General features: G+C 43.2%; 1 protein-coding gene across 2 annotated transcripts in view; it reads left to right on the top strand.

Annotated features, from left to right (window-relative positions):
• Nucleotides 1-14,780, top strand: part of LOC120997090 (tyrosine-protein phosphatase non-receptor type 11-like) — a 147,835-nt gene extending 133,055 nt beyond the window's left edge. The window contains exons 14-16 of one of the 2 annotated variants that reach the window (XR_005778082.1): nt 5,770-5,870; nt 10,408-10,546; nt 11,593-11,713. Coding sequence is in view for 1 of the 2 variants with exons in the window: in XM_040427032.1 (XP_040282966.1) it covers nt 5,770-5,870; nt 11,593-11,677 (186 nt within the window). In the remaining variant the exon portion in view is untranslated. Of the gene's footprint in view, nt 1-5,769; nt 5,871-10,407; nt 10,547-11,592; nt 11,714-14,437 lie in introns of those variants that run through there. The other variant, XM_040427032.1, reaches the window with a different exon arrangement.
• The last annotated feature ends 742 nt before the right edge of the window (nt 14,781-15,522 follow it).

Below are 15,522 nucleotides of genomic sequence, written 5' to 3'. Positions count from 1 at the left end.
CCCAAAAAAAATTTGAGACAGTTTCTTTTATGATAGACATATTTTTCAAGGCGTATCAGCATATGTACTTTATTTTCCAGTTCACTCACCGATGGCGGCTGTCTATCCAACCAGTGAAACGCTATCACCTTTCTCGCCTGGTACAGCACTCGAAGGATAGCCAGTCGCTTCTCAGGCGCTGCCTCTGACAATTCCACACATCCCAATATGCAGGTCACAATCGACATATCAAGTCTAACTTCAAATACATTCCTTACTATCCCTTCCACTCCCTTCCAGTATCTCCTTAGTCTGGGGCAGTTCCACATTAAGTGAATGAGGTCTGCATTCGCCACATCGCATCTCGGACAGCAATCATCCATTCTGTACCCTATTTTCTTCAAAAGGACCTGTGTTTTATATTCGCGGTGCACCAACAGGAGTTGAGACACCCTATGAGCCTCACTTATCGCTACCTGAGTAAAGTCTTCTAGGACAGTGTCCCATTGCTCCTCCGTTAAATCCGGAGCATCCTTCCTCCATTTCTCATATAACGTGAACTCCTGCTTCCATAAGGCAGGCATAGTTCAACGAGATCACTCCTGCTGTACCCCCACTAGGCTTTACCAAGTCTGATACTGAGTTTTTCTGTGCAGGACGTACCACATCCACCTGTCCTTGGGCTCGCAACGCGTGTCTAAGTTGCAAGAATAAATAGAATTGTAACTTCTGCAACTCAAATTCCTGCTGTAACTGAGTATATTCTTTAAGGATATTATTATCAAACAGCTGTCTCATATATTTAAGCCCTTTTGCTTCCCATACCTGAACTCCATTAACTTTATTCACTTCTTTATACATGAAATTCGGCCAGATATGAGTGAGATCAGAATATCCCTGTATGCCCATAACTTCCCTAGCTTTCCACCACGTATTATGGATGGAGCGCAGTATCCTATGTGTACTACCCATTTTGTGGAACGTGCCATCCTCCAGAGATGCCATCAAGTTATCACTCCTCACCATTGCCTGAATAATTCTGCTGGCTGTGCCCAATCCATCCGTCGACTCCCATCCCCTCATATGCTGCAATTGTGCTGCCAGGTAATACACCCATGGATCCGGAACCCCCAGACCTCCATTAGTCTTGGGTCTACATAGAGTCGCTAGTTTAATGCGGGGTGTGCCCTTCTTCCAGATAAGGTCTCTAAATATTACATTGACCACATAGAAGATTCTCAAAGGAAGCCATACTGGAGAATTATGCAACAGGTACAAGAGCTGAGGCATCAATATCATTTTGATTAGGATAGTCCTACCTTTCAAGGATAATGGTAGCTTTATCCATGCATTCACCTTCTGTTTAAATTTTTGTAACAAGGGGGTGATGTTCAGTTTCTTAAAATCTGAATCATTGCAGGAAATCTGGATGCCCAGGTATTTGAAAGACTGAACAACCCGTAGGCCTTCAACACACGAGCTGACCTGATCATTATCTCCCTTCAGAGGCATCAGCACTGATTTTGTCCAGTTGATGCATAAACCTGACATTTTCCCAAATCTATCAATCGCCTCCATAGCTGCCGGAAGGGACACTGTCCAATTATCCAGAAATAATAACAGGTCATCTGCATATAAAGCTACTTTCTCTGTCAGGGTACCATACGTGAAGCCTTTAACCCCCTCAGAAGTTCGAATAGCCTCCGCTAGGTGTTCAACTGCAATCGCGAACAGCAAAGGTGACAGAGGGCAGCCTTGCCTCGTCCCCCTGTGTAGTACAAAGCTATCAGACAGATTGTCATTAACTCTGATTTTAGCTGATGGGCCATTATAAAGGAGTTGTATCCATCCTATAAATGCACTGCCAAACCCCATTTTCTGCAGTACCTTCCACAAATATCTCCATTCCACACTATCAAATGCTTTGGCCGCATCAAGAGATGCGACCACCGCATTCGGAGTGCCAACCTGCCCTTGAATATTTAGGAAAAGGCGCCTGATGTTAACCGCCATAGACATATTTGGCATACAGCCGGCCTGATCCGGGTGAATAAGCTTAGAAATAATTGTGTTCAACCGATTGGCCAATACTTTAGCGAGAATCTTAACGTCCACCTGGATTAATGAAATAGGCCTATCGTCGCCTCAGTCATGCTGGGGGGCAGTTTTTTCTGTGTCTTTGCCTCCTTAATGACCTCTAATAACTGAGGCAGCATCACTGAGGCAAACCGCTTGTAAATCTCCACCGGTAACCCATCACTTCCTGGATCCTTATTATTAGACATACTTGATAACGCTGTCTCCATCTCAGTGACTGTTATAGGGGAGTCTAGTGTAGCACGCTGTTCAATTGTGAGTACCGGCAATTGCAGACCCACAAGAAATGAATCTATCTCTGCATCTGAAGCTGTTAATCGGGAGGCATATAAGTTCGAGTAAAACTCCTTCATAATCCCCAGTATCTGTTCCGGAGCATTACATTGAACCCCAGATGTATCCTTAAGAGCCGCTATATAGCTGGAGGAACGTTGTGCTCTAGACACCATGGCCAACATTCTTCCTGTCTTTTCTCCCTCTTCGTAATATACTTGATTCTGGAAGAACTGTTTATTTCTAGCGTTAAGCAATAGCCTATCATTAAGCTCCTTTTGTGCCTCTTCCCATAACACCCTATGCCTTTCAATAGGCTGATCAACATATTTAGCTTCAGCCACTTCCATTGCTCGCGTTAATGCCTGTACCTTAGCTCTAGTTTTCCTTTTCCTGTTCACCTGTGCTATAAGTAATCCTCTTATATAAGCTTTCATAGTGTCCCATACTATTAGTCGTGAAGTTGCAGGCAAGTTGGTCCTAAAAAACTCTTCCAGTTGCTCCTTGATACTACCCACATCCGCTAATAAAGGTAACCAGAAAGGATTAAACGTCCATGACTTACCATTCCCTATTCTAGGGGGTATAAAGGTAGCGGACACCAATAATGGAGAATGATCCGTCAGCCGTCTAGCGAGGTATGTAATATCTTGTACTAATCTCCCCATTTCCTTGTTCACTAGTGCCAAGTCTATTCTAGATAGCGAACTAAATGAACTAGAACAACATGAGTATTGCTGTACCTGCAGGTTTCTTTCTCTCCATATGTCTATTAGAGACACCTCCTGTAAGAGTCTACCGAACGGAGTATAATCTCCTGATGAGGCCCTCACCGCCATCCCCATTCTATCCATACTAGGGCATATCACGTTATTGAATTCCCCCATTATGAGAGCTGGAACCCCAGGGAAATCTGCTATGAAGGATAAAATCTTCCTAACCACAAGTGGGGAGTATGGTGGTGGGATGTACACTCCACATATAACACACAACTGGTTGTACAGAGTACCATATAGGCATACATAACATCCGTCATCATCCACCTTGCCGGAGAGACAGCAAAACTGGATGTTCTTATGAATTAAAATACTGACCTCCCTAGCATATGTAGAATACGTGGAGTGAAATCCCACCCCCGCCCAAGATGGCCTGAGTAATTGTACCTGCTCCGGCAATAAGTGAGTCTCTTGAAGGCAGCATATGAGAGGATGTAGCGGCCGAATGCTCTCCAGGATCGCTCTCCTTTTGGCCGTGTCTTTAATCCCACGCACATTCCAGCTAAGAAATGTAATGCAATTAGCCATTAGTACTAGATAAACATCTTCTGCACCTTATTTGAGTACTACCTAGTTCCCTGACCATCTTTCCTCTTCGCTCTGAAGGATGGCACGCCGCATTCCAATTCATACACATCCACATCCAGCCTTGCGTCCACACATACCTGAAATCGCTCTGCCTAATAACATTTCCCAAACCCCCCCCCCAATCATAAACCTTGCCATTTGGTGGCAAAAACTAAGGAACGCTTCAATATACTGGGCTTTCCGACAGGCCCCACAACACGCCCATATACTAGGCCCGTGGGACTATACTATACCTTTCAGTAAGGCCAGTTGTGATCCTCTGCTGATAAACTGTATCAGCGACAAGAACACAGCTAGAAATAACTTAGAAATACTTGATGTGCTAACGAAAGATCGTCCACACACACTGCAGTTATAGCTGGTCGCCATTCCACACCCCACACTTTACCCGGATATATACCATATGTTAAATAGAACATATTACACCCTCTTTATATATACGAGACATATTAGCTGAGCTATCCCTAGGATGTTAACCACCTAGCACATCCCCGTCTACTATTATAGCCCATATTATGCCTATACATATTCAGCAGTAAACAGATGATCCTTTGCCCTATCTCTCATTTCCTTTCCTCTCTATATTGCATTTAACATAAAAACAATGCAAAAACTACCAAAATAAGGAAAAATATGCATAGGAGAGATGGTTAAGCAGACAGCCGCACAAGAGGATAAGGCCCCTCAAGCAGGAGGCTGTTGTTCCAACCGGATCTGCCGTTCATTTCTGTCCAGCCACTTTGTCGCCTCCTTTGTATCCTCAAAGAAACTTGTTGTATTCAGAGCCACTACCCGCAACTTGGCTGGGTATAACATGAAGTAGGGAACTCCCAGACCTCTCAGTCGCTTTTTTACTTCCAGGAACCGCTCTTCTTTTCTGAACCTCCATAGAATAGTCCGGGAATAATGAGATTCTATGACCCTCCACGGAAATATCAGGCATTTCTCTGGCCTTACGAAGCAGGATATCTCTATCTCTGTAATGTAGTAACTTAGCCAGGACCGTTCTCGGAGGGGCCCCTGGTGGTAGAGGCCTAGTAGGTACCCTATGAGCACGTTCAACGGCAAACAACGGTGTCAGATTCGGGTCCAAACTGCTCTTTCAGCCAAGCTTCAAAAAATTCAGTAGGATTTCTGTCTTCCACCCTTTCCGGCACTCCTACTATGCGCACGTTATTCCGGCGCAGGCGGTTCTCCATATCATCTTGCTTGGCAGATAGCACACTCAGCATTCGGGTATGTTCTACTACCTCTCCCTTTTTAGGTTGCACCTCGTCTTCAACATCCCCCATTCTATCTTCTAGGGCAGTTGTGCGCTCTGCTAATTTTTTTAAATCATGCCTTATAATAGAAATGTCCTCCTTAATGTCGCCTACTTGGACCGTCAGGGCATTGAGAGATTTGCCGCATTTGGAGATGGCATGCAGCACATCCTTGAGGGTAGGTTCCCCAGAGTCCGAATCACAGGCTTCACGGTCTGGCTCTTCACTATTCAACTGTAAGGCCGCAAATCTGTTGGCGCTCTTACTCACAATTGTGGAAGGCTCCGGCCCTTCAGGCTCTGAATTGTCTCCCTGGTCTAGGGACGCAAGGTCCTGAGTCTCCGGACGTCGCTTGTTACTGGAAGCCTGTGAGGAGCGAGCAAACTGGCATAGTTTTGCTGCCGCTTCCTTCTGCATTTCAGTAGCTCGTTCCCGCCGCTTCGGCGTGCCTGCTCCGGCGCCATCTTGGGGTTCCTTTTCTATTCCTCTGCCTTCTCGTTTTCTCGACATGGCCACCATAAATGGCTCGATAGACACTTAAGCAGGTGCCAACTAGCAATCTTCTACCGCTCAGGCCGTATATCTTTGCAAATTTGAAGGTTTTTCCGGATAAATGACCGGGTCAAAGCGGGAGCTCACTCAGCGTGCGACCGCTTACATGCCTTGCTAGCCACGCCCCCCCAAGCCGCAGATACTGATTGGATGCGGACCAAAACAACAGTTGTGTGCATGTAGCCTAAATATGTTGATGTGTGAAAAAAATATATATTTTTTCTCCTTCTTTTTTTGCACAGAGGGGCAGGAGAAAGGATCGCGAATATAGCAACATTCATTACCCACTTGGGGAGAAGTTAAAAGCCAAAGCACCTTCAGCTGCAGCACCTAGCCAACCTAGGTAAGCATGGTCAATGTACAGGGGTTCTGCACCCTTAGCAGTTTGTGCTCAGTTTGTCTTCATACCTCAACCTCATCCAACATCTTTTTTTGATGAACTAGAAGAAGATTGCGAGCCAGGCTCTATCATCCAACATCAGTGTCTGGCCTCACAGATGAATGGACAAAAAAAGTCCCACCAGACTGCCTCCAAAATCTTGTAGAATGCCTTCGCAGATGTGTGGAAGCTGCAAAAGGAGGAACAACTTCTATTATTAATGCTTATGAATGTAGAGTAGGATGTCATAAAGGCTCCTGTAGACGTAATGTGTAGGTGTCCCAATACTTTCATCCATATAGTGTATGCTCAGTCAGTTAACCCCTTCTTGACATCTGCCGTGCATGTATGCCGGATGTCGGGTCTATAAAGATGGTGCCTGCTCCGAAGCGGGCACCATAGCCGCCAGGTGCCTGCTGTTTCATACACAGCTAATGTTCACGATCGGCAGTAATGCCAATTGCGGACATTTATCCCCCCAGATACTGTGGTCAAATATCACCACGGCGTCTGAGAAGGCTAAAATTGGGAAGCACGCAATTCCGGGGAAAGCACCCTGTTCTAATAAACTAGGCTTTCAGGCTCATTATTAGTACATCCCAGTTAAGGCCAGCAGATGGCAGCACTGAACTGGGATATAGTGATTTATATACAGAATAATGGAATAAATTCCATTATTCTGTACAAGTTGCAATCTATTAAAATATTTTTAAAAAGTTATCCCATATGGTGAATGGCGGAACGGAAAAAAAATAATGGCTGGTTTGCCATTTTTTCATCACTTTATCTCCAAAAAAATTTAATAAAAAGTGATCAAAAAGCCATACACACCCCAACTGTATTATCAAAAACTACAGATTGTCCTGGAAAAAATGAGCCCCAACACGTCTCCATAGACATCTCTGTAAAACAGTTATGGTGTTCAAAATATGGTGAGTAAGTTTTTGTGTACTGACCTGGAGAATGAAGATCCCAAGTCAGTTTTACCGCATAATGAACGCCATAAAAAACCTAAAACTGTGTCGAAATTGCGTTTTTTTTTTTTATTTTATCTTCACAATTCCTCCCTATATGGAATTTTTTACCCGCTTCCCACTACATCCTGTGTAATATTAAATTGTGGCATTAGAAAGTACAACTTGTCCTGCCAAAGACAAGCCCTCATACAGCTATGTGAACAGAAAAACATAAAAAGTTGTGGCTCTGGGAAGGCAGGAAGCGAAAAACAAAAATGCAAAAACAAAAAATCGCCGCGTCATGAAAGGGTTAAAGGAGTTGTATGAATTTTTTTTTTATTATTTTTTTCTCCTCCAGAAACAGCACCACTCGTGTCACCTTGTATGCCTGCTGTCTGTAGTAGTATGCTTTGTGTGCCCTCTGTGTGTACAGCTATTCCTCCTATCACATATGTACAAGTTCCGTTCGATCAGGTGTGCATGTGTTGTGAATAGGTAGAGGGGAGTAAGCCACTACCAGATACCTCATCTTCCCTGAATAAAAATAATCAGGTTTTGAAATTCAACATGCCATTCTTTTTCACCCCAATCTAATCTGTCAGGGGAGAGTCTGGATTCCCCCATAGTCAGAGCGGATTAGGTGGCCCAAAGGCCCTGGGCGGTTCCTCAAGCTTGGGCCCCACTAGTAAAAAGAAAAAAAAAGTATACTGTACAGAATACCCCAGCCCTAATGCTAAAGACCTATTTAGATATACAGTGGCGGAAATAATTATTTGACCCCTCACTGATTTTGTAAGTTTGTCCAATGACAAAGAAATGAAAAGTCTCAGAACAGTATCATTTCAATGGTAGGTTTATTGTAACAGTGGCAGATAGCACATCAAAAGGAAAATCGAAAAAATAACTTTAAATAAAAGATAGCAACTGATTTGCATTTCATTGAGTGAAATAAGTATTTGAACCCCTACCAACCATTAAGAGTTCTGGCTCCCACAGAGTGGTTAGACACTTCTACTCAATTAGTCACCCTCATTAAGGACACCTGTCTTAACTAGTCACCTGTATAAAAGACACCTGTCCACAGAATCAATCAATCAAGCAGACTCCAAACTCTCCAACATGGGAAAGACCAAAGAGCTGTCCAAGGATGTCAGAGACAAAATTGTAGACCTGCACAAGGCTGGAATGGGCTACAAAACCATTAGCAAGAAGCTGGGAGAGAAGGTGACAACTGTTGGTGCGATTGTTCGAAAATGGAAGGAGCACAAAATGACCATCAATCGACCTCGCTCTGGGGCTCCACGCAAGATCTCACCTCAAAATCAGTGAGGGGTCAAATAATTATTTCCGCCACTGTATATTCAGCGCTAGAATACAGCCATACTTATTATATCCAGTGACATCTCCTTTGATGTAGACGTTCTGTTTCAGCATTTTCTCCATTGGAAGCAGACGAACCATGATGACAGGTTTCAGCCACATGTCATCTCTGCAGAGTTTGGCACACAGACATCTTAGGTTCCTCACTTTTCATCATCTCCCCCCTACTGGTGCCCCAGCAGTGTCATCCAGCTGCTACCCCCAAATGTGTGCCCGCGCTGCTCCCCAAAGCCCCCGAATACTATACTGCAGAAATAGCAGTACCATACAGATAGTCCCCCCCCCACCCCCCCATGGCAATATAAAAGTCCCACCAATAATAATTCTCTCCCAGTGTGCCCTCATTAGAAATAGTGCCTCCCATAGTAGTAAAGCCCCTCTATAGTGGCCACAGAAGTAGTAATGCCGCCTAAACGCTTTCAGTAGTTACCCTGCCTGCTGTAGTGCCCCCCAGTAATGCCCCTAGTATTCATAATGCCCCCACAGTACCGATGTCTCCTTTTAAAGCCCACTGTATATAAAATGTCCCCCTTTATAGCCCCCAGTATATAAAATGTCCCCCTTTATAGCCCCCCGTATACAGGGCGAGTCAAAAGTTGCAGGACACCCTTTTATTTCAGAAACAAATAGGAAAATAAAATATCTGAATATCCCAGCAGGTAATGGGTGAGGGGGGGGCCTATCTTTTAGGCTATGTCAGGAACATGGCTGCCATCTTGAAAGCAAGGGCAAATTTTTCCAATGGGAAAGGGGTCATGTAGCATATATAGTGTCCTAGTTATAGTGCCCCCGGTACTTTTTATTGTGTCCAGTAGTAGTGATAACATAAAAAAAACTCACTACCACCACCTGTGAAGCAGGCTATAGCGATATAAGCAGCCTCCATCCCAGCACCTGTGACACTTCAGGCTTCAGGCCTAGTGGTCTATGAGAACTAAGGGCTCATGCACACGACAGTATTTTGCGTTCAGTATACTGGCCGTTTTTTTAGTTCAGTACGCGGTACATATACTGAACCATTCATTTCAATGGTTCAGCAAAAAATACTTGTGTCTCCGTGTGCATTCCGTTTCAGTATTTCCGTATTTCTGTACTGTGAAAAGATAGAACATGTCCTGATCTTGTCTGCAAATCACGGTGCTTGGCTCCATTCAAGTCAATGGGTCCGCCAAAAAAACGGAACACATACGGAAATGCATCCGTATGTCTTCTGTATCCGTTCCGTTTTTGCGGAACCATCTATTGAAAATGTTATGCCCAGCCCAATTTTTTCTATGTAATTACTGTATAATGTATATGGCATACGGAAAAACGGAAAGGAAACAAAAAACTGAACCACGGATCCGTAAAAAATGGACCGCAAAACACAGAAAAAGCCATACGGTCATGTGCATGAGCCCTAACGGTGAGAACAGGCGACATCAGCTCACGGCTTTCAAATGTGGGGCGCTGGGCCTAGAGAAGCCTAGGAATATTGGTCATAAACACTCATTTAAGCCACATTCTTATCAGTAGGAATAATGTGTTTATAAGGTCACAGATAATAAGCCTGTCAGCTCCTCTGTCAGAAAAGAGAGAAAATACAGATCCTGCTAGTAGATAAACTCAAAGCTGTGCAGGGAAAACTGCTCATCATTTTATCTTTATTTTTTATAACGACCAATTTTAAAATATTTATTTCAAAATGAGTACAATGCAGTAATAAAAAAATTGCCACCAAAGGTGTACATAGCCTTTAAAGGGGTTATCCATGACCTATAATGCCCATATGCCCAGATTGTACTTGCCTCGCTCCCCGGCACCGCGTCGTATCTGATGCCGGGAGGCACGTGGGGATCAAACAATAGCAGCAGGCCGTGTCTGGAACGAACGTCGCTAGCATCGCAGGTGATGCTAAGGAGGCTCGTCCTTGTTGCGGCCTGCTATTGGCTTCACCTCGACCTGACGCCAGATGTGTTCATCTCCACGACCGGGAGATGCAGCAGCAGCCGTACGGGCATCAGGAGCAACGCGGGTGCCAGGGAGCAAGGTAAGTACAACCACTGTGAGGAGACCAGGCATATGGGGGAGCATTATAGGTCTTGGATAACCCCTTTAAGAACTTTCTTTATATGTCTAGGTCATCTGCTTATTTTTCTTAAAACTTCACTTTTTTCTTATTCTAGGGTGACATTTTGGTCTTTGGAACCAGTTACTGGTTTTCCAAAGAGTTATGGACCCAACTTACATTGGTCATCCCGGAACTAATTAATGTTGTAACTTGAGGGACCGTTGTAGTTGCTCTGAGAAGCCAGTGGTAATTTGGTGAGGAGCCATTTTGACTGATAAGGAGCTCCTGATGTCACAGTTAGGAGTTAATCATTGGGTAAAATAGGTTTTGTTTTGTTTTTTGGCAGCACCATTGATTTCCTGTCCCTGTACTTGCATATGTCTTCTTTAGTTCAAGTGCCCAGGAAAGTTGTAAAATAAAACAAGATAAAAGGTTAAAACCATCTTGTGTGTCCATATCCTACCAAGAGCAGGCCCTGGTCCATGGTCTGCATCTAGTATGGCAGCTCATACTCATTCACTTGAATACAGATGAGCTGCAATACCTGACAAAGCTTCCCAAGAACTAGGAGCTAGGGTTTTCCATTTGTCCTATAAATACTAGTTAGATACAAAAACAGAAAGTCAGTCCTGTGTCCCAACACGGACAGATTACTTGCGCTGCTGCTGGTCCCGGAATAGTGTGGTAGGTTGTTCACACTGATGTAGACAAATCAAAAGGGTTTTGGAACCGCGCTGCTAGAGACTATGTCTCCCAGTCATCCGTGAATGGCAAAAGGGTGTCAGCCCCTCTCCTCAATGCCCGCAGGGTCCAGTCCTCCCCAAACCTCCTTCTCTGCAGGGTTGAAAGGAAATAGGCAGAATAGTGAAGCACCCTTGACACTCTTTTTTATTAAAGGTTTTATTCTACTCACAAAGGTTCGTAGACAAAAGGCATAAAATACAAATCAGTCGTCACGTGAGTAGAATAAAACCTTTGATAAAAAAGAGTGTCAAGGGTGCTTCACTATTCTGCCTATTTCCTTTCAACCCTGCAGAGAAGGAGGTTTGGGGAGGACTGGACCCTGCGGGCATTGAGGAGAGGGGCTGACACCCTTTTGCCATTCACGGATGACTGGGAGACATAGTCTCTAGCAGCGCGGTTCCAAAACCCTATAAATACTAGTACTGCTGCCTAATTAATTTACAACTCTTGGAAGTTTTAGATACCGTGTCCTGTTATTTTTCTCTTTTCCCCTCCACTTTGTACCCTGGTTGTAATATAAGTACTTACATGCATTTTTCATATTTTATGTTTGCAGAGTCAGCGATGATTCCACTTGTGTCTATGAGAATCTGAATATTAGAAGCACACACAAATCAAGTACTAGTAATGCCGGCAGATAATCCATGGCGTTTCCAGATGCACTGATACTAAATGAGTAAGAGCCTCCTCCCTAATTAAATTCATGTGGATATTGGATAGGGTTGTGTGCCGTGGTTAAGGAATATTCACTGTGACTGTACTCGGTGTGCTTTTACAAATTGTAGCAAAGTTACTAATATAGGCCCTGATTTATCATACCTTCACTCCAGAATTCTGGCGTCAAAAAGTCGCAAGGGCTTTTGTGACTTTTTTTGCTCTCTTGGGTAAAATTTAAGCGGTTGCGCAAAAATATGCGACTTTTTGCATTTTTACACCACTCACTCAGTTGTAATATGTGTGTGGAAAAGTGGGTGTGGTTAGCTTCACTCCAGATTTATCATTGCAACTTTTTTTATAAAGTCGCTAATAAATCGCAATCTCACTCCAGGAGGAGGTGGAGTAGTAAAACTGGAGTAGCTTCTCCAGACAGAAGTGCTAATTTAAGGACAGGCCAAATTTATCAAACAACCTGTGACATTTGATAAATGTACAAACAATTCAAGCCTGTTAAGGCTAATGACCTCTCTTATCCCTGGTAATAAAACTTAACTTTTATTAAGTCTACTAAGATTCCTGAGTGAAATAAATGTGAGCACTACTAAGTTAAAACTTTGATGTCCTGTCAGTATTTCAGCAGTCCCCCAACATGTTTCGCCAGCTAATCTGGCTTCATCAGGGGTAACGGACAGAATTGAATGAAACGCTGTTTGAGGACCTTAAAAAGGCAGTCACGTGATTGGAGGCGTGTTACCAAGACCAATCACTTTAGAGTGTACTGGTAGGTGAGTATCAGATGGATGCAAGTAGCCAATGAAGCCAGGTTAGCTGGCGAAACATGTTGGGGGACAGTCTCATGTTTTAGGTTCTGAGATCTTGGTCAGTGTCAAACTTCAGTAAGATTGCTATAGCAAGCCTTCAACACATTCAGTGTCTGCATGTGGAATCTTCCATGGCAAAATAAATAGTAAGATACTACTTGTGTCTGTGAATACAGCAATATAGTGTGTGAATGAATGGGATGTGCACCTCAGGTTCACATGCTAGCTAGGACATTACTGCTGAAATACTGAAAGTTTTAACTTAGTAGTGCTCACATTTATTTCACTCAGGAATCTTAGTAGACTTAATAAAAGTTAAGTTTTATTATCTGGGATAAGAGAGGTCATTAGCCTTAACAGGCTTGAATTCTTTGTTTATAGTAAACCCTTCCCAGATAGGGTCTTGTTATTGTTTATTTGATAAATATGGCACAAAGTACTCCAACACAGACTCAAGCGAAACTGACTTCAAATATTCTCCTAATGATAACCCCCCCCCCCCCAATAGTGTTTTGCATAGAAATTACTATAGTTAGTGTTTCCACCACTAGATGGTGCTTTTGCATAGCTTATGTTTCTTAACAGCACACCATGTGGCTAGGCATGGTATTACAAGAGCAATATATGAATAGTTACAAAGTGGAAGTGCACCTCTCTGCATATGTTTTTTCTACCATAAGATTGCTTCTGTGGGGGGTTGGGTATACCTATCAATAGCTAAATCAAAATAGCTTTGGTGCCCTTTGGAGTATTATGCTTTTTTCGGCTCATTGCATAGAGATTTCGGAGCCATCATATGCTGTTGAGCACTCTGTTGTCTTCATTGAAGTACTCACACAATGAGAGGACCCACCCAATGTTATCTTCTGTTATTTCTCTATGAAATGTGTACATACCGTCTAACTGGAAACCTTCAAATTTAAAGGAGTTATCCATTTAAATGAAATTTTTCTTCAAAAGCTTAGAAGGTTATAAAATAACAAACTAAATAATACCCACGTTAATGATCACCCACCTTAGTATCCCAGCCTTCTGCCATGAGACAAACTGGACCCCTGGCTGCTGTGTACCTCACAAAGTTACCAGTTATTGGTTGCAGGTCAGGTCTCAAACCTAAGAGATGTGTGGTCTGCACACCAAATGTTGAGGAATCGGGGTGCACGTGGAGGGCAATCGACTGATCCAGAATATGAAGTACGGTAATCAGCGGCACGCCTGAAGTAGTTTGTTCAATCCTCATTTTATATATCAAGAAAAATATCATACATGAAGTCATATCCAGAGTAAATTCCATATCATTTAGAACCACATTTAGTTTCTAAGCGTTTCGGTCATCCAGTGACCTTTGTCAATGGAATCTGTGGTCATCAGTTTAGTGATATCCAGTCATACCCCTACACTGATGACCACAGATTCCATTGACAAAGGTTACTGGATGACCGAAACGCTTAGAAACTAAATGTGGTTCTAAATGATATGGAATTCACTCTGGATATGAATTCTGGTATGATATTTTTCTTGATATATTAAATGAGTATTGAACAAACTACTTCGGGCGTGTCGTTGATCATTTCATATCCTTCTCAAACCTGATCTTTCCAACTATTTGGGCAAATAGTGAGGAATAGCTCTTGATATATGAAAGGTTGGGGAGGGGGGGGATCTGTCGGCTAGGCAAGATGATGCGAGTGTATGGGCAGCTTTAGCCTTTTACGTAGTATGCATGTCTGCCTAAACCAGGGATACCCAACCTGTAGTCCTCCAGCTGTTGCAAAACTACAACTCCAAGCATTCCTGGACAGCCTACTACTTTCAGCCTGCTGCAGAGCATGGTGGAAGTTGTAGTTTTATAACATTTGGGGGGCTGCAGGTTGAGCATCCCTGGCCTAGACCATCTAATCGTATGTTTGATCTCTATTGCAGGACAGAACCTTTTGGCTCCATTTCCCAGGCCATGGCTGTCTGGAGTTGCCCCAGTTCTGCAGCTTACCCCTGCCTAGCACCCGCGCCGGCTCCAGACGAAGGTACACAAGTGTAAGAGAGACGTGAGCAAGATGCACTTGTGAAGGGAGAGCACATCCACCGTAACTTATTTATGACAGAACAATTTTTTATTTTATTTTTTCTCAGTGTTTTGGCGAAGTATTTATTGAAGTGCCTATGAGAAGCCACTGAGTTTTAGATATTTTTATTTGTCTATTGTTTTACTCTGTTTTGTAAAAATGTGTAATAAAAATGTCAGTCCTAAAAACAAAATTCCAGATGGTCTCCTGCTGTAAGAGCAAGCGCGAGAGTGTGCGAGTGTTCCTGTTATCTAGCTTTTTTTTTTTAAATTTTTATTTTTATATATAATGGAACTGCCTGATAATCCAGAATGTTGCAAGACAAACACAAGACAAATTGGATCTAACAAACTGGTAAAGGTTCTCTTTTTTTCTGTCTGATAACCTGCAATGTTAAAGGGAATGTGTCATCAGAAAATTACCTATTGTTTAAATCACATTTTTGTGTTAAACATATTGGAGGGATTTATCAAACTGATGTAAAGTAGAATTGGTTTAGTTGCTCATTGTCGGGGTTGTAGATAATTGAAGAATTTGTCTTCGCTTGTGTAGGTGCCGACTCCCTTATCCACTAGGGAATATGCCCACAGTTGCAGAGTTTCAAGGCTAGACAATAAAGGTTCAAGCAGGGCTTGCTCAGGTTGCAGTTTATTACTGTGATGCGCACAGGGTGACAGTCGGGGGAGACATGTAATAGGGCCCTTAAGTGGTTAAAAGCTTACTAAATAGTGATAAAATACATAAAAACATACATTAAAGATCACATAAGTATGTGAAGAAACAGTTAGGGCCCTATTACAGGGGCAGATAGAGCAGGTGATTGTTGAGAGGGAAGCATTCCCACCTGTCAATTGCCTGCTCGCTATAGGAGGAGGAGCGCTGCTATTACATGCAGTGATCTCCTCCTCAGTATAGGGACGAGTGATCGCTAATTCCATCTCAGGT

The sequence above is a fragment of the Bufo bufo genome, chromosome 1, assembly GCF_905171765.1.
Source record: "Bufo bufo chromosome 1, aBufBuf1.1, whole genome shotgun sequence".
Classification (NCBI taxonomy): domain Eukaryota; kingdom Metazoa; phylum Chordata; class Amphibia; order Anura; family Bufonidae; genus Bufo; species Bufo bufo.
This window is presented reverse-complemented; position numbering and strand designations above follow the sequence as displayed.